Source organism: Dermochelys coriacea, chromosome 2, assembly GCF_009764565.3.
Source record: "Dermochelys coriacea isolate rDerCor1 chromosome 2, rDerCor1.pri.v4, whole genome shotgun sequence".
NCBI classification, from domain to species: domain Eukaryota; kingdom Metazoa; phylum Chordata; order Testudines; family Dermochelyidae; genus Dermochelys; species Dermochelys coriacea.
The window spans coordinates 244,195,520-244,211,128 of record NC_050069.1 but is presented as its reverse complement, the minus strand read 5'-3'; the positions used below and the strand labels follow the sequence as shown (position 1 = coordinate 244,211,128).

The following is a 15,609-nucleotide window of genomic DNA, read 5'->3' as shown; positions in this document are numbered from 1 at the left end:
TTATTTTCAAGAGTGGTCTTTACATTCGATGTTCAAGAAAAAGAAATGGACCTGGGTACTCACAGTTCTGATGCTTTGGCACAATGATAAAGGATGACAATTAGATTACTTTTAATGCCCTGAAAGACACTAAGAATTTATGGGCAAAACTTTAATGTTTCATACTATACATTCACATTAGAATATTAATAGAAAACTGTGGTATTAGTACTGCAATCCTTTCAGTGCCTCTTCATTTTCAAGGCATCTGATCAGCATTGCACTGGGAGTGGAACATGTATCCATGAGCCCATATGTCTGCTATAAGCCCTAAGGGGCTTAATAAAACTAATATGGACTATTGTTTACTGGAGTAGTGCATAAAGCAAGTCAAATACAGGAAGTCTGCTGCCATTCAATTCAATTCAAGGAAACTTTGGGAAAAAAATTCAGGGAACCCAGATTTTTCAACTGTATCTTTCTAAAATGTGCAAAAAATCAGACACCCACGAGCATAATAGAGCAAACAAATGTTTTTACATAGATACATTATTTGATATAAAAGGTTCTTGTGTCTCTCATGAGGGAACAGGAATAAGAGAAGGAAACCAATAACAACAGAAGAGTACAATAATCAACATAGCAGAAAATGGTCTTCACAGTTTGAATTTTGTTTAAATTTCTGAAAGCACCCACACTGAAAAATGAAAGGTTTTTTTTTTTTTCCCCAATTCAATCTACCTGTGACAAATACCTTGGTAAACATTAACATTCTGCTCTTCTATGAACCTTTTCATGGAACAATTTTTTTTTTTTAAGTTTTTTATTTTATACAAATAAACTAACTTCGATTTAAAGTAAACATATAAAAATTGAGGCTATTGCTTGCAACAATGGATCTGGAGGTGAAGGAATGAACTAGCTGGGCCCTACAAAAAACTCTCTTTCATATAATGAATTCTTCTAAACTTCTAATGCTATGAAAATTTGCAAAAAGGACTATAAGATCTGATGGAAATTTCAACAATTTGGCCCAAGTCTCATCATCATTGAATCCTTCCACAATCCTGTCTTTATATTAAGGAAATATAAATGATTCCAGGAAGACACACACACCTACATATACTATAAATAAACTACATAATGAAATTACGAATGATCATCTGATCTCAGTATAAACTTTTGGTTCAGCACTATGGTCAAGTTATATTTTTAAGTACAATAAAAGGAATATAAAACATAACATATGCATAATGATTATGAGAATAATGCAAATAAGTCAGCTCACGGAGAAAAGTGCAATGAAAAAACCCACCAATACTATTTATTCAGAGGTTTGTGCTACTGTAGATACAGACTTTGTATTTGCTGCTGTGCAGAAGAGCTGGAAAAATAACCCAAAGAAACAGGGGAAAAAAAAAAGATACTAAGGAGAATAATTTAAGATGAAATAATTCAACTCCATTCCTACAGTGCACAGCCAAACTTATTACGTGGTTTGGTTTCATGCCGTCATTTCTGCTGAAGAGTACAGAATATTAAAAAAATGGCACAGACCCTTAATCTCTTTCTGCCGCTACTCCATTTTTTTTTTTTTTTTTTTTTTAAGTCTTCCAAGCATTTGACTAGCTGTTTCCTCACAAAAAGGGTAAAGCTGTGAGGAATAGTGACCAAGAGTTGCTTCCAATCTCCTTTCCTGTATACTGTACTGATTTCTCTTTCCACTCAATTTTTTATTCTTATGTGCTACACAAGGGGGAGGCACTGTAAAGGCAGCTTGACGGATCTAAAAATAAAAACCCCAAAGTCTTGTCTTTCCCCCATTACACTCCAAAAAATTTGGATGGATGAAACAGTCCGTCTGTCGAAATATCCCAGACTCCATTGTTAGGAGATGATGGCAGGGGACCATCTAACCAGAGTCAGATTGTCAGCACTAACTGACCGTTTCTTTGTAGATTTCCTGAAGTCTTTATACTTATCTTCACACAAGCGAGAGATGGCCTGAGGATGAAAAGGGGAAGAAAGGTCAGGCCCTATGGGAAGGTCAAAGAGGATACCAGTACACAAACAGAACCGCATACTGCTATTTTTTATATATAGGCAGGTTTACCATGTGGCAGGATTACCATGTGTCTCTTTTTGAAGCAATGCAGATAAGACTCTTAAAAAAATAATCTTTTGACACAGTCAATTCCTCTGCAAAAGGATAAACACGGTGGGAAGTTCCACTGTCTACAGTGTTAACTTTTGAAGGGTAACAGAGACCTACACAAGCTTTTTCTTCACTAGGAAGTGTAATCCTAGTCAGTACCGGATTTACCATGGCACCGCCAGGCCCATGCTCCAAAGCGGCCCTGGCCCGGCCTTCTCCACCCACCGCTCTCTCCTGTGGGGGCAGAAGATTGGTGCTGCCGGCACTGGGGCTCCTGCTGCAGCAGGAAAGCCTCTTCCCCCAGCATGATACCTTCCTGCCCCTGCCGCCGATCAGCTGTTTGCTGGCAGGAGGGAGAGGGAAGTGCAGAGCCTCAGTGCGCTCGCCACTCTGGGCAGCGGGAGAGGGAGGGGCCTTGAGGGAGGGGCAGGGCATACCCCCTTCAGCTTCCTGCTGTGAGCACCTCCACGACCCCAGCCCATACCCCCAGCCCCCTGCAGCCCCCCTTACACATCCCCAGCCCCCTGCCCTTACCCCTTCCCTCCCGAACACCTCCCCAGCCCCCTGCCCTGACTCCTTCACCCTGTCACATCCTCACTCCTATCTTGACCACCAAACGGAAGCTCCTGCACCCCCCCCACATTCCCACCTGCACCCCTCGCACCAAACAGGAGCTGCCCCAAGTAAGAGCTCCACACCGAACTTCCTGTCCCAACCCTGAGCCCCCTCTCTCACCCTCCTCCTGGCCAGACCCAGCACCCCAATGTTTTTTTTTTAATACAGTATTTGGAAAGATCATTAAGTGGTCCGTCGAGACTCTCCGCGATTTTCAAATGGTCTGTGGAAAAATAAGTCAGACTACAAGAACAATCAAGGTACCTCACTTTATTTTCATTCACTTGCTATTACTTATAGGAGGAGGAGGAAGAAAAAAAAAGAATGAAAAATGGGGGCGGGGGAGATGAGAGAACGTTCTTTTTCTTGGCTGGGTCCCAAGGAGGGGCCCCAAAAATTAAGCTGAGCACGGGGCCGGGGGACCCCACTCACCCTAAATCCACCCCTGGCTGTCACGTCACCTGGGCTGGGGATACTGTGTCACCCGATGCCCACAGTCTCCAACCTACCTGGGCAGGACAGCAGACATGGCCCTGCCCACTAGCAACTCTCCACTGCTCCCCCTTCGCCCCCCGCTTCAGGCTTAGTCCTCTCACTTTTAAAAATGATTACTTGTCCCTCCCCCCCCCCCCAGGCTTTTCTGGCAGCCCTGTTGCCAGCTATCCAGTTTTAGACTGGAAACCTCCAGTAGAAAACAGGACCCGAGTGTCCGGTTAGCAGTGCTGACTGGAAACGAAAAGTCCGGTTATAGGACTAACCACATTAGCCTCTGCTCCTCCCACTCCCAACACCCACCCCAGAGGGCTGGAAGAGAACCCGTCCTGCTGGTGTGGGAGGAGGGGCAGCTCAGTGCAGAAAGGGACGAAGAGAATGGTAGGTACCTGCTCTATGTGGGCAGGGGTAGGTGGGGAGGGATCCTTTTTACCTCCTCCCCAATCCTGCTGTGCTTCCAGTTTACCATTGGCCCCTCCCTTGCTCCAGGGACCAACCTGAGCTCCTGCCCAGCTGTGCTTTTGCCCCCAGCCCCTTTTACACTCATTCCCCAGGGGGCCCCCACAAATATGTTTGGTGCCAGGCCCAGAAAAAGTAAATCCAGCCCTGATCCTAGTTATACTATTAAAAATCTAGTTGAATGGGTTGACAAAATGCTCACTGCAGACTAAGCTAAACTGTGCTTAGCATCACGTCGGCTAGTCATGGGTAAACACTATTGGCACGAGGAATTACCCTGTGATTAGCTATCATGATGCTGACTCTCCTAGATTCTCCTTGTCTACACTGACCAGTCAGTCCTGGTCATCATCATGTCCCTGGACTACTATTTTTTTTTTTTTTTAAAGAAAAATCTAGAGTAAATCACAGTACAATTTCATAGCGGAGCTGGGCTCCTAGAGAGAAATGTCCCCCGCCCCCCCCCCTTTTTTTTTTACAGTATTCAAACCATTTATGGAGGAGGGATAGCTCAGTTGTTTGAGCATTGGCCTTCCAAACCCAGGGTTGTGAGTTCAATCCTTGAGGGGCCAATTAGGAATCTGGGATAAAAACTGGGGATTTGGTCCTGCTTTGAGCAGGGGGTTGGACTAGGTGACCTCCTGAGGTCCCTTCCCGCCCTGATATATACTATTATCTTCAGCTTGGAATGTTTGTATGTGAATTTTTAAGTAATTCAAAAGCAAAAGTGGTCAACAATTCCTGAATTTTGAGCTTGATTAAAAAACCAAACTTTTTGACACAAAATTAAATGGAAAAAATTCAGGGTTTTTTTTTTTCCGACTGAAGATTTTGATTATTGAAAAACCAAAGTTGTTTTTTTTTAAATCTACAAAAACTGAAATGTCTATGAAATTTTTACTGGATTTTCAGTGAGATTTACTGAAAAGTAATATTTATACCGAAAATAATCTTAATACTACCAAAGAGAGTGGTGATTAAAAAGGAAGTATTTTGAATTGCACATAATGAAAAGGAAAACAATGAGTCTTAAAATCGGTCTGTCTTTCTCCAAACATCTTGGGCCTAATTCTCCTCCCACCTACATTGGTTTTACAGGGTATAAACTATTGACTTCAATGAAGTAACATCAGTGAAAATTTGTGGGGGAAGATTTAGGGCCCTTGACTTGATACAACATCCATCTTCCTGAGGCCGTCACTGGTTTTAGTTAGGTTTGGTCTTCCTGATCATTTTATCAAGGAATAAGATGTGTTTGGGTTCAGACAATGGCCTTCTCCCAGCCTGTGGAACATGCCTACACTTTCGGTCTCAATCTAATTCTTTAATAAAGCACAATATTTTATTCGGTGAAAAAGTATAGAAGAAGCCTTAGACACATTTATTAAATAAATGCTAACCTTATTTTGGAGCACAGGAAACAGTTTTTTCTTATTTTAGATAATTTACTATTACAAGGAAGATGTTTTCTGCATGACAAATGCTCTGTAGGAGGATTTACTCAATTGCTTTGAGAGCCGAAATTTATCAGCCTATCTGAAGAAAAATGGGATCTTTTTTATGAAACAAAATGATAATGCATCATTCCTTCATTTCAGGAGACACAGGGCCCTGTTAGCTAGGTAATTTATACAATCAATGGAAAAAAATACAGATGATGTTAAAGAATAATTTAATCCAGAAGAGACCTTGTATACACAAGAAAACGTGACATCCTTTAAAAAGAAGTCCAAAGATTGCTCTAGCCTCAAAAGAGAGACAAAATTCCTTGAGACTCATTAGAGCAGCTCTGGAGGCAGACGGTTTCATTCACTTTGTCCTTAGCCAACTTTAGAATGAACACAGGTGACACACAGCAGAGTATGCCTGTGGAGGTACTATAAGATCATACAGACTTTAAAAATTGTAACTCCAGAACTGGTTTACAACACTCTTTTTCTACATTCAGGGTCCGGATTATAGCTGATGAGCAGGGCGCACGATAATCTGCACCCAGTCCTCCATACTCTCCAAATACATGATACATGTTGGGGAAGCTAAGATGCAGAGCTAAGGTTCATCATTCTGATGCCAAGCACCAGGTTTACACGCAGAGGCCCTGATTCAGGAACACTTTTAAGCGTTAAGAGCTGTCCAAAATGTTGATGTTTTTCTGGATCAGGGCCAGAGACAGTAGTGGCAGACAACACGTAAAGGCTTCTTTATCTCTTCCATTAAAGTTGTAGGGGGGCAGGTAACTAAAGAAGGGAGCCAAAGATAGGTAGTCAAGAGGGAGAATGAGGAGACTGGAGAAAAGGGGCAGGGAAATGACTGAGGAGCAAAGGAAAAGAGAGGGGGAGGTCTCAGGTGATGCCAAGGCAGAAGGACATTGTACATGAACTCTGTCTCCTGTTTTGTTTTGCCTGGCAAAATTAAGTTGTTGGAAGAATGTGGTGAGACTTCTCCCCCTCTGAAATGCCTGAGAATGAGCCTGAAAAATTTCTTTCCTTAAAGTCTCATAATCCAAGGATGCATCCATCCTTTGAGTAATACACTCCCCATCTCTGTGGATGACAAATCGCTGCAAAGCAAATACTTGAAATAATTAAGTGAGAAATGGGCCACCAGGGAGAGGATGTCAGAGAAACTCCCAGGCCAGAAGGGAGGGACCATTGTGGCCACCTAGTCTGACCTGCTGTATAACACAGGCCATGGAACTTCTCCAAAACAATTCCTAGAACAGATCTTTTTGGAAAAAACACATCCAATCTAGATTTAATAATTGCTAGTGATGGAGAATCCATCCCAACCCTTGGTAAATTGTTCCAATGGTTAAATTACCCTTACTGTTAAAAATTTACACCTTATTTCCAGTTTGAATTTGTCTAGCTTCAAATGCTCGCCTTTGGATTGTGTTATACCTCTGTCTGCTAGATTGAAGAGCCCATTATCAAGTATTTGTTACCCATGTAGGTACTTATAAACTGTGATCAAGTCACCCCTTAACCTTCTCTTTCTTAAGCTAAATAGATTGATTTCTTTCAGCCTGTCATTATAAAACATGCTCACTAATCCTTTAATCATTCTCATGGCCCTTCTCTGAACCCTCTCCCATTTATCAACTTCTTGACATGTGGGCACTAGAACTGAACACAGCGGTTCAGCCCAGTGCCAAATACAGAGGTAAAATAACCTCTCTGCTCCTACTTGATATCCCCCTGTTTATGCAACAGAGGACTGATTAGCCCTTTTCACTACAGAATCGCAATGGCAACTCATGTTCAGCTGATTATCCACTGTGGCCCAAAATCTTTTTCATTGTCTTCCATGATAGAGTTCTCCATCTTATAAGTATGGCCTACACTCTTTTTTCCCAGATGTATAAATTTAGCCAATATTAAAACTCATATGGTTTGCTTACACTCAGTTTAAGAGCAATCCAGATTGTTTTGTATCAGTAACTGGTCCTCGTCATTATTTGCCACTCCCCCAGTCTTTGTGGCATCTGCAAACTTTGTTAGTGGTGATTTTATGGTCTCTGACAAGTCATTGATAAAAATATAGAATAGGGTAGGGTCAAGAACCGATCCCAGTGGAACCCCATTAGAGATATACTCCCACTCTGTGATGATTCCCCATTTACAATTATATCTTGAGACCTGTCATCTAGCCAGTTTTTAATCAATTTAATGTGTGCCACATAAATTTTGTTTTTTAATCAAAATGATGTGAGGTACAAGCTATACAGAAGTCTAAGTCTATTACATCAACACTAGTACCGTTCCCAATCAAATCTGTAATCTCATAAAAAAAGATAACGCATTAGTTTGACAGGATCTATTTTCCATTAACCCACAGTTTGGGGCCCGCCTTATAGTTCCCTCTTCTGGCTGGACCCCAGCTTGGTCTTACTGAACCAGCACCCTCCCCAGGGGAATTCTGCCTGGAACATTCTCACTGAGTCCAGGGAAGGCAGTTTCCAGTAGGGTCAGTCGTGTTTCCTTTTTATTTTATTTCAAGTCTTAACAAAACAAGATCAAAACTTCCCCAAGTCCGTCCTTCACCCCCTGTAAGTTCATGGCTCTTACCTCAGAGCCTTTTTGATAATAGGACTTTGTAAAGTCTGCTTTCTGTCTGTTTTGTTTCTGGGGGCAGTAGCTCCAGCCTCTGGCAGGTATTGCAGGTCTCCCTCTCTATTTCCTGCTCTTCGTTTTATGAAGATCAGCCAGGTAAGCTGCCGGTCTTTTTCCCAGGTGCTTTGAGTAAGGCTAATCAGCCAGCCAGTCAGCTGCTGGCTTCTGACCTCAGTTCAGTGGTATCCCTTATACCTTCACACCATGTTGATTGACATTAATTATATTACCTTCCTTTAATTCTTTATTAATGGGGTCCCAAATCAGTGGCTTAATTATCTTGCCTCTGTACACGAAAACTATAAGTAGTTTTCAACAAAATTATCTCAAGACAGTAGAGAAAGTCACCTTCCTGTTGTCTGCAGTGCATTACAAGTTATCCTTACCGATGAAAATAAAATTGTGACATACAAATTGGGGTCTGCTGGAAACAAGATGCATGTGTAAAGTCTCTGCCGACATGACATTTCTGAAAGGTATTATTTTTGCCATAATACTCTTATTTGTTGCTTGCCAAGACACTTGCCGTTCCAAAAAAAGACACACAAGTACTTGTCTTCCCTTCCCCATCAGTTTGAAACTATTTTGAAATGTTCTGTTTTCTATACTTCAGGAGCTTTTGCCGCCCCTTGTATAAATGGCTCTGTAGATATATGCAGACATGATCACAGCAAAATGAGGTTATTCTCTCTCCTAGTGCACCTGAACAGAACTTTTATATAAAACATCACTTTATAACCCAAATCACTTATAGGTCCTTAGTAAAAATGAGATTCGGGTTATGAGACCTTTTCCGCCTTTTATATCAAATAGAAACCAAATGGACTCAAAATATTTACAGCACCGTTTCAAAACCAAATAGAGGAAATAGTTTAACCATGGCAAAAGACTGGCTTGGAAAGTAAGTGGACCTGAGATGGAGCACTCAGCCATTTGCTTGCCAAATCAGTCCATAATCCTTAGCAACCCATCATTTAGCTAGAGGAATTAATTACTTCAATATTGTCCGTTTGACAGGAATATTTCTGTCCTAGCTTTCTGTCAGACAAAATGAAAACTGGGTTGGAATGGATCCTGCTAATATTTTGCATCTTTGCTCTCATGTGGGAATTCTCACTGGTGTGCAACACGACTAGGATTTTAACAATCCTGTATTTAAAACACAGCTTTTCATATTTGGGAGGGGTTACAAAATAAACACTGGAAGCCACTTTCTCAAGTTGCCGCTGAAGCAAAGTCCATTTTGGCTTAGGAATAAATCAAGCATTTCTACTCAGGGTAGGAATAAATGGTCAGTTTTCAGAATGGAGAGAGATAAATAACAGGGTCCTCAAGGAATCTGTACTGGGAGCAGTGCTGTTCAATACATTTATAAATGATCTGGAAATAGGGGTAAACAGTGACTTGATAAAGTTTGCAAACAATACAAAATTGTTCAAAATAGTTAAGTCCAAAGCACGCTGCAAAGAGTTACAAAACTATCTCACAAAACTGGGTGATTGGGCAACAGAATGGCAGATGAAATTCAATGTTGATAAATGCAAAGTAATGCACATTGGAAAACAATCCCAAGTATTTCTAATAGGAAAAGGTACAAGTAAGGGCAACAAAAATGATCTGGGATATGGAACAGCTTCCACATGAGAAGAAATGAAAAAGATTGAGACTACTGAGCTTGGAAAAGAGACAGCTAAGGAGGGATATGAAAGAGGTGAATCATGACTGGTGTGGAGAAAGGGAATAAGGAAGTGTTATTTACCTCATCAAACAACACAAGAACCAGGGGTCACCCAATGAAATCAACAGGCAGCAGGTTTCAAATTAACAAAAGGAAGTACTTCTTCACACAACGCACAGTCAACCTGTAGAACTCGTTACCATGGGTTGTTGTGAAGGCCAAAAGCATAACTGGGTTAAAAAAAGAATAACCTAAGTTCACAGAAGATAAGCCCATCAGTGGCCATTAACTAAGATGGTCAGGGACTCAAACCCATGCTTTGGGTGTTCCTAAGCCTCTGAATGCCAGATGCTGGGACTGGAGGACAGGGGAAGGATCACTCAATATTGCCCTATTCTGTTCATTCCCTCTAAAGAATCTGGCATTAGCCACTGTTGGGGGGGGGGGGGAAGGATAGCTCAGTTGTGTGAGCATTGGCCTTCTAAACCCCGAGTTGTGAGTTCAATCCTTGAGGGGGCCATTTACGGATCTGGGGCAAAAACTGGGAATTGGTCCTGCTTTGAGCAGGGGGTTGGACTAGATGACCTCCTGAGATCCCTTCCAACCCTGATATTCTGTGAGAGGATACTGGGCTAGATGGACCACTGATCTGACCCAGTATGGTCATTCTTACATACTATATACACAAAAGAAAAGTATTGTCCTTACATTAATTCCAAAGTAACTTGTATTCAGGAAGGCAACAATTTTCTTCAGACAAGGCATTTAATATTTAATCTGTTCTATCCACTAGCAAAATTAACTCTGATTTTATGAGGGTCTCAGAGGACATACAAACCTTCATAATTGATGTTTTCTAAAATTTAAGTTCACTTTGGAAATAAATTTCAGAAATGGGATGAGAAGAATTTCCAATAAATATTAAGAGATTGGAAAGTTAGGGTTTAAATTTATATTTTAATTACATAACACCCTAGAATTATGAGTTATATTTCTGTTGATCTAAGAAAATCAACCCTCCTCTACAAAATCTTAATTTTTTATTAACTTTTAATGTCAGGTTTTTGTAATAGGAATATGTATTCAAACATATAGCTTCTGTAAAAAGAGCTCTAACGCACGATTTACAAGATTCATAGATATTAAGGTCAGAAGGGACCATTCTGATCATCTAGTCCGACCTCCTGCACAACGCAGGCCACAGAATCTCACCCATCCACTCCTGCGAAAAACCTCTCACCTATGTCTGAGCTACTGAAGTCCTCAAATAGTGGTTTAAAGACTTCCAGGAGCAGAGAATCCTCCAGCAAGTGACCCGTGACCCATGCTACAGAGGAAGGCGAAAAACCTCCAGGGCCTCTTCCAATCTGCCCTGGAGGAAAATTCCTTCCCGACCCCAAATATGGCGATCAGCTAAACCCTGAGCATGTGGGCAAGATTCACCAGCCAGATACCCAGGAAAGAATTTTCTGTAGTAACTCAGATCCCACCCCATCTAACATCCCATCACAGGCCATTGGGCCTATTTACCATGAATATTTAAAGATCAATTAATTGCCAAAATCATGTTATCCCATCATACCATCTCCTCCATAAACTTATCGAGCAGAATCTTTAAGCCAGATAGGTCTTTTACCCCCACTGCTTCCCTTGGAAGGCTGTTCCAAAACTTCACTCCTCTGATGGTTAGAAACCTTTGTCTAATTTCCAGTCTAAACTTCCCAATGACCAGTATATATCTATTTGTTCTTGTGTCCACATTGGTACTGAGCTTAAATAATTCCTCTCCCTCCCTGGTATTTATCCCTCTGATATATTTATAGAGAGCAATCATATCTCCCCTCAACCTTCTTTTACTTAGGCTAAACAAGCCAAGCTCCTTGAGTCTCCTTTCATAAAACAGGTTTTCCATTCTTCGGATCATCCTAGTAGCCCTTCTCTGTACCTGTTACAGTTTGAATTCATCCTTCTTAAACATGAGAGACCAGAACTGCACATAGTATTCCAGATGAGGTCTCACCAGTGCCTTGTATAACTGTACTAAAACCTCCTCATCTCTACTGGAAATACCTTGCCTGATGCATCCCAAGACTGCATTAGCTTTTTTCATGGCCATATCACACTGGCAGTTCATAGTCATCCTATGATCAACCAATACTCCCAGGTCCTTCTCCTCCTCCATTACTTCTAATTGATGCGTCCCGAGCTTATAACTAACATTCTTGTTATTAATCCTTAAATGCATAACCTTACACTTCTCACTATTAAATTTCATCCTATTACTATTACTCCAGTTTACAAGGTCATCCAAATCTTCCTCTATGATATCCCGGTCTCTCTCTAAATTGGCAATACCTCCCAGCTTTGTATCATCTGCAAACTTTATTAGCACACTCCCACTTTTTGTGCCGAGGTCAGTAATAAAAAGATTAAATAAGATTGGTCCCAAAACCGATCCCTGAGGAACTCCACTGGTAACCTCCCTCCAGCCCGACAGTTCACCTTTCAGTAGGACCCGCTGTAGTCTCCCCGTTAACCAATTTCTTATCCAACCAAATCCTTTCAATTTTCATATTGATCCCCATCTTTTCCAATTTAACTAATAATTCTCTGGCATGGTATCAAATGCCTTACTGAAATCTAGGTAAATTACATCCACTGCGTTTCCTTTGTCTAAAAAATCTGTTACTTTCTCAAAGAAGGAGATCAGGTTGGTTTGGAACGATCTACCTTTTGTAAAACCATGTTGTATTCTGTCCCATTTACCAGTATCTCAATGTCCTTCCCTACTTTCTCCTTCAAAATTTTTTCCAAGAACTTGCATACTACAGATGTCAAACTAACAGGCCTGTAGTTACCCGGATCACTTTTTTTCCCCTTCTTAAAAATAGGAACTATGTTAGCAATTCTCCAATCATACGGTACAACCCCTGAGTTTACAGATTCATTAAAAATTCTTGCTAATGGGCTTGCAATTTCATGAGCCAATTCCTTTAATATTCTTGGATGAAGATTATCTGGGCCCCCCGATTTAGTCCCATTAAACTGTTCGAGTTTCGCTTCTACCTTAGATATGGTAATATCTACCTCCATGTACTCATTCCCATTTGTCATGCTACCATTATTCCTAAGATCCTCTTTAGCCTTATTAAAACTGAGGCAAAGTATTTGTTTAGATATTGGGCCATGCCTAGATTATCCTTGACCTCCACTCCATCCTCAGTGTTTAGCAGTCCCACTTCTTCTTTCTTTGTTTTCTTCTTATTTATATGGCTATAGAACCTTTTACTATTGGTTTTAATTCCCTTTGCAAGCTCCAACTCTACTTGACTTTTAGCCTGTCTCACTTTATCCCTACATGTTCTGACCTCAATAAGGTAGCTTTCCTTGCTGATCCCTCCCATCTTCCACTCCCTGTATGCTTTCTGCTTTTTCTTAATCATCTCTCTGAGATGCTTGTTCATCCAGCTTTGTCTACAACTCCTGCCTATGAATTTTTTCCCCTTTCTTGGAATGCAGGCTTCCAATTGCTTCTGCAGCTTTGATTTAAAGTAATCCCAGGCCTCCTCTGCCTTTAGATCCATAAGTTCTTCAGTCCAATCCACTTCCCTAACTAATTTCCTTAATTTTTGAAAGTCAGCCCTTTTGAAATCAAAAACCCTAGTTGCAGATTTATTTTTGTTAATCCTTCCATTTAGTTTGAACTGAATTAGCTCATGATCACTTGAACCAAGATTGTCCCCTACAACCATTTCTTCTATGAGGTCCTCACTATTCACCAAAACCAAATCTAAAAGGGCATCCCCTATAGTCGGTTAAGTAACTACTTAATGAAGGAATCCATCAGCTATCACATCTAGGAAAATCTGAGCCCCATTATTATTACTAACACTCATCTTCCAATCTATATCTGGGAAGTTAAAGTCTCCCATGAACACGCAGTTTCCATTAGTATTAACTTCATTAAAAACATTAAAGAGGGCTCTATCTATATCCAAATTAGATCCCGGCGGTCTATAGCACACCACAAGCACTATCCCGGGGAGGCTCTAGTAGTTTTCTTCCCCAATGTGATTTTTGCCCAGACGGACTCTGTCTTATCCATTCCATCGCTTCTTATTTCTTTACATTCTACCTCATCATTGATATACACTACTACTCCACCACCTTTACCTTTATTTCGGTCTTTCCTAAACAGCACATACCCTTCAATACCTGTAGTCCAGTCATGACTACTATTCCACCATGTTTCTGTTATCCCTAGAATATCTGGTTTCACTTCCTGCACCAGTAGATCTAGTTCCTCCATTTTGTTACCTAGGCTCCTCGTATTGGTGTGCAAACATCTTAATTTTTGCTGTTTGGCCTTGCTCACATTCTGTACCCTATTAGGCATGGTCATTCTACAGCCAGTGTAACTTATTAGACTGGTATCCACACTGCCCTTCCTCCTTATTTACCTTCTCCTACCCATGGCTGTATCCTTTCTTACTTCGTTTTCTTCCCTCTCAATGCTAAAATCTGGCGTGGAGACTACCTGGACATCTCCCAACCATCTCTCCCGAATTCCTAGTTTAAAGCTCCCTTAATCAGTTGTGCCAGCCTCCATCCTAGAAGTCTATTTCCTTCCCTACTCAGATGAAGTCCATCCCGAGAGAACTGTCCTCTGTCCGTGAATGCCTCCCAGTGGCCATACATCCCAAAGCCCTCCTTATAGCACCACTGCCGAAGCCATCTGTTGATAGTCATAATCTTGTCACACCTTTGTTGCCCTTCTCTAGGAACTGGCAGAATCCCACTAAAAATCACCTGAGCCTCAATTTCCTTAAGCATCTTCCCCAGCCTAGCATAGTCCCCCTTCATACATTCCAGTGAGAATCTAGCCGTATCATTTGTTCCCACATGAAGGTTAATTAGGAGATTCTTTCCCGCTCCCTTTAGGATCCTTTTCAACATCAGATCTACATCCCATATCTTAGCACCTGGAAGGCAGCAATGCCCTTCTATTCTCTGGATCAGCTCTGGTTATACGTCTGTCTATTCTTCTCAGTAAAGAGTCCCCGATCACATAGATCTGCCTTTTCCTGGTGACAGTGCTTTTCTCCAGTCTATCCCCTGTTCCCTCTGGCTGCAAATTCTTTCCATTCCTATTCTCCCATGTAATCCTCTTCAACCCATCCTGTATCCTCCTGGGGCTCATATTTGGTGTAATGTCCATTGACTCTTCCCCTTTTCCTATAGGACTAGCCACTCTTCTCTTCTTCCTTGCCCTTCCACCTTCAGTGACTACCTGCTGAGCCCCTTCTTCATTTTCCAACTCTGCAAACCTGTTCTTGAGCTCCATTTCTCCTTCACTAGCCCGTCTTTTCCTCCGCCTGGTTCTTTTAGTCACATGATTCCACTGACCACTTTCCTCACCCAGTCTCCCCTCAGAATTCCTCAGTCCTGCTTCCATCTGCAAGTCTGAGCTTTTCCCTTTAGATACCTCATGTCTTTTCTCCATCATCTGCTCAAACCCCTTTCTAACCTCAACCATACTTTTCACCTGCATCTCCAAACCTCGGATCTTTTCCTCCATCAACTCTATCAGACGGCATTTCATGCGGACAAAACTCTTACTAGGTACCCCCTTCCAGGATCATGTACATACCACAGCTTCCACATCCAGTCATCTTCATTGCGTCTTCCACTACATGAGTCACTCCCACTGCTGCCTCTGTATCTGTCATCGCCTTCCCACCTAAATCCTGTTAATCTGGGAAACACAAACCACACCAAAACACCACCACCCACAGCAAAAACAAACCCCAAACAAGCACCACAATACGAACTCCCCGGTTTACAGCTCTATTCCCTAGAGGTTTGCCACTACACTTGTCTGTGCAACTGCCTGACTGGCTGGCTACCTTTATAGGACCCCTAGTCAGAGAAGCCCCACCCCCAATCAGGGCTCAGCTTCTCTCCCAGCAGAAAGCCCCTACAAGCCTCTACACATACAAATAATACAAATACAAAACCAAATACAAATACCTTCTCCTCCAACAATTAAAATAATAGATGGTCTTTTATTGAGCATGGTTGTAATGCATGTGATCAGCCAGGAACCTTCTCTCCCGTGT

General features: G+C 41.6%; 1 protein-coding gene across 7 annotated transcripts in view; it reads right to left on the bottom strand.

Annotated features, from left to right (window-relative positions):
* Positions 1 to 706: 706 nt before the first annotated feature.
* Positions 707 to 15,609, bottom strand: part of CCNY (cyclin Y) — a 240,744-nt gene continuing 225,841 nt past the window's right edge. For 6 of the 7 annotated variants that reach the window (XR_006279466.1, XR_006279467.1, XM_038388714.2 and 3 more), the window contains one exon: positions 707 to 1,983. Coding sequence is in view for 5 of the 7 variants with exons in the window: in XM_038388714.2 (XP_038244642.1) it covers positions 1,867 to 1,983 (117 nt within the window). In the remaining 2 variants the exon portion in view is untranslated. Of the gene's footprint in view, positions 1,984 to 15,520; positions 15,604 to 15,609 lie in introns of all 7 variants that reach the window. The other variant, XM_043509576.1, reaches the window with a different exon arrangement.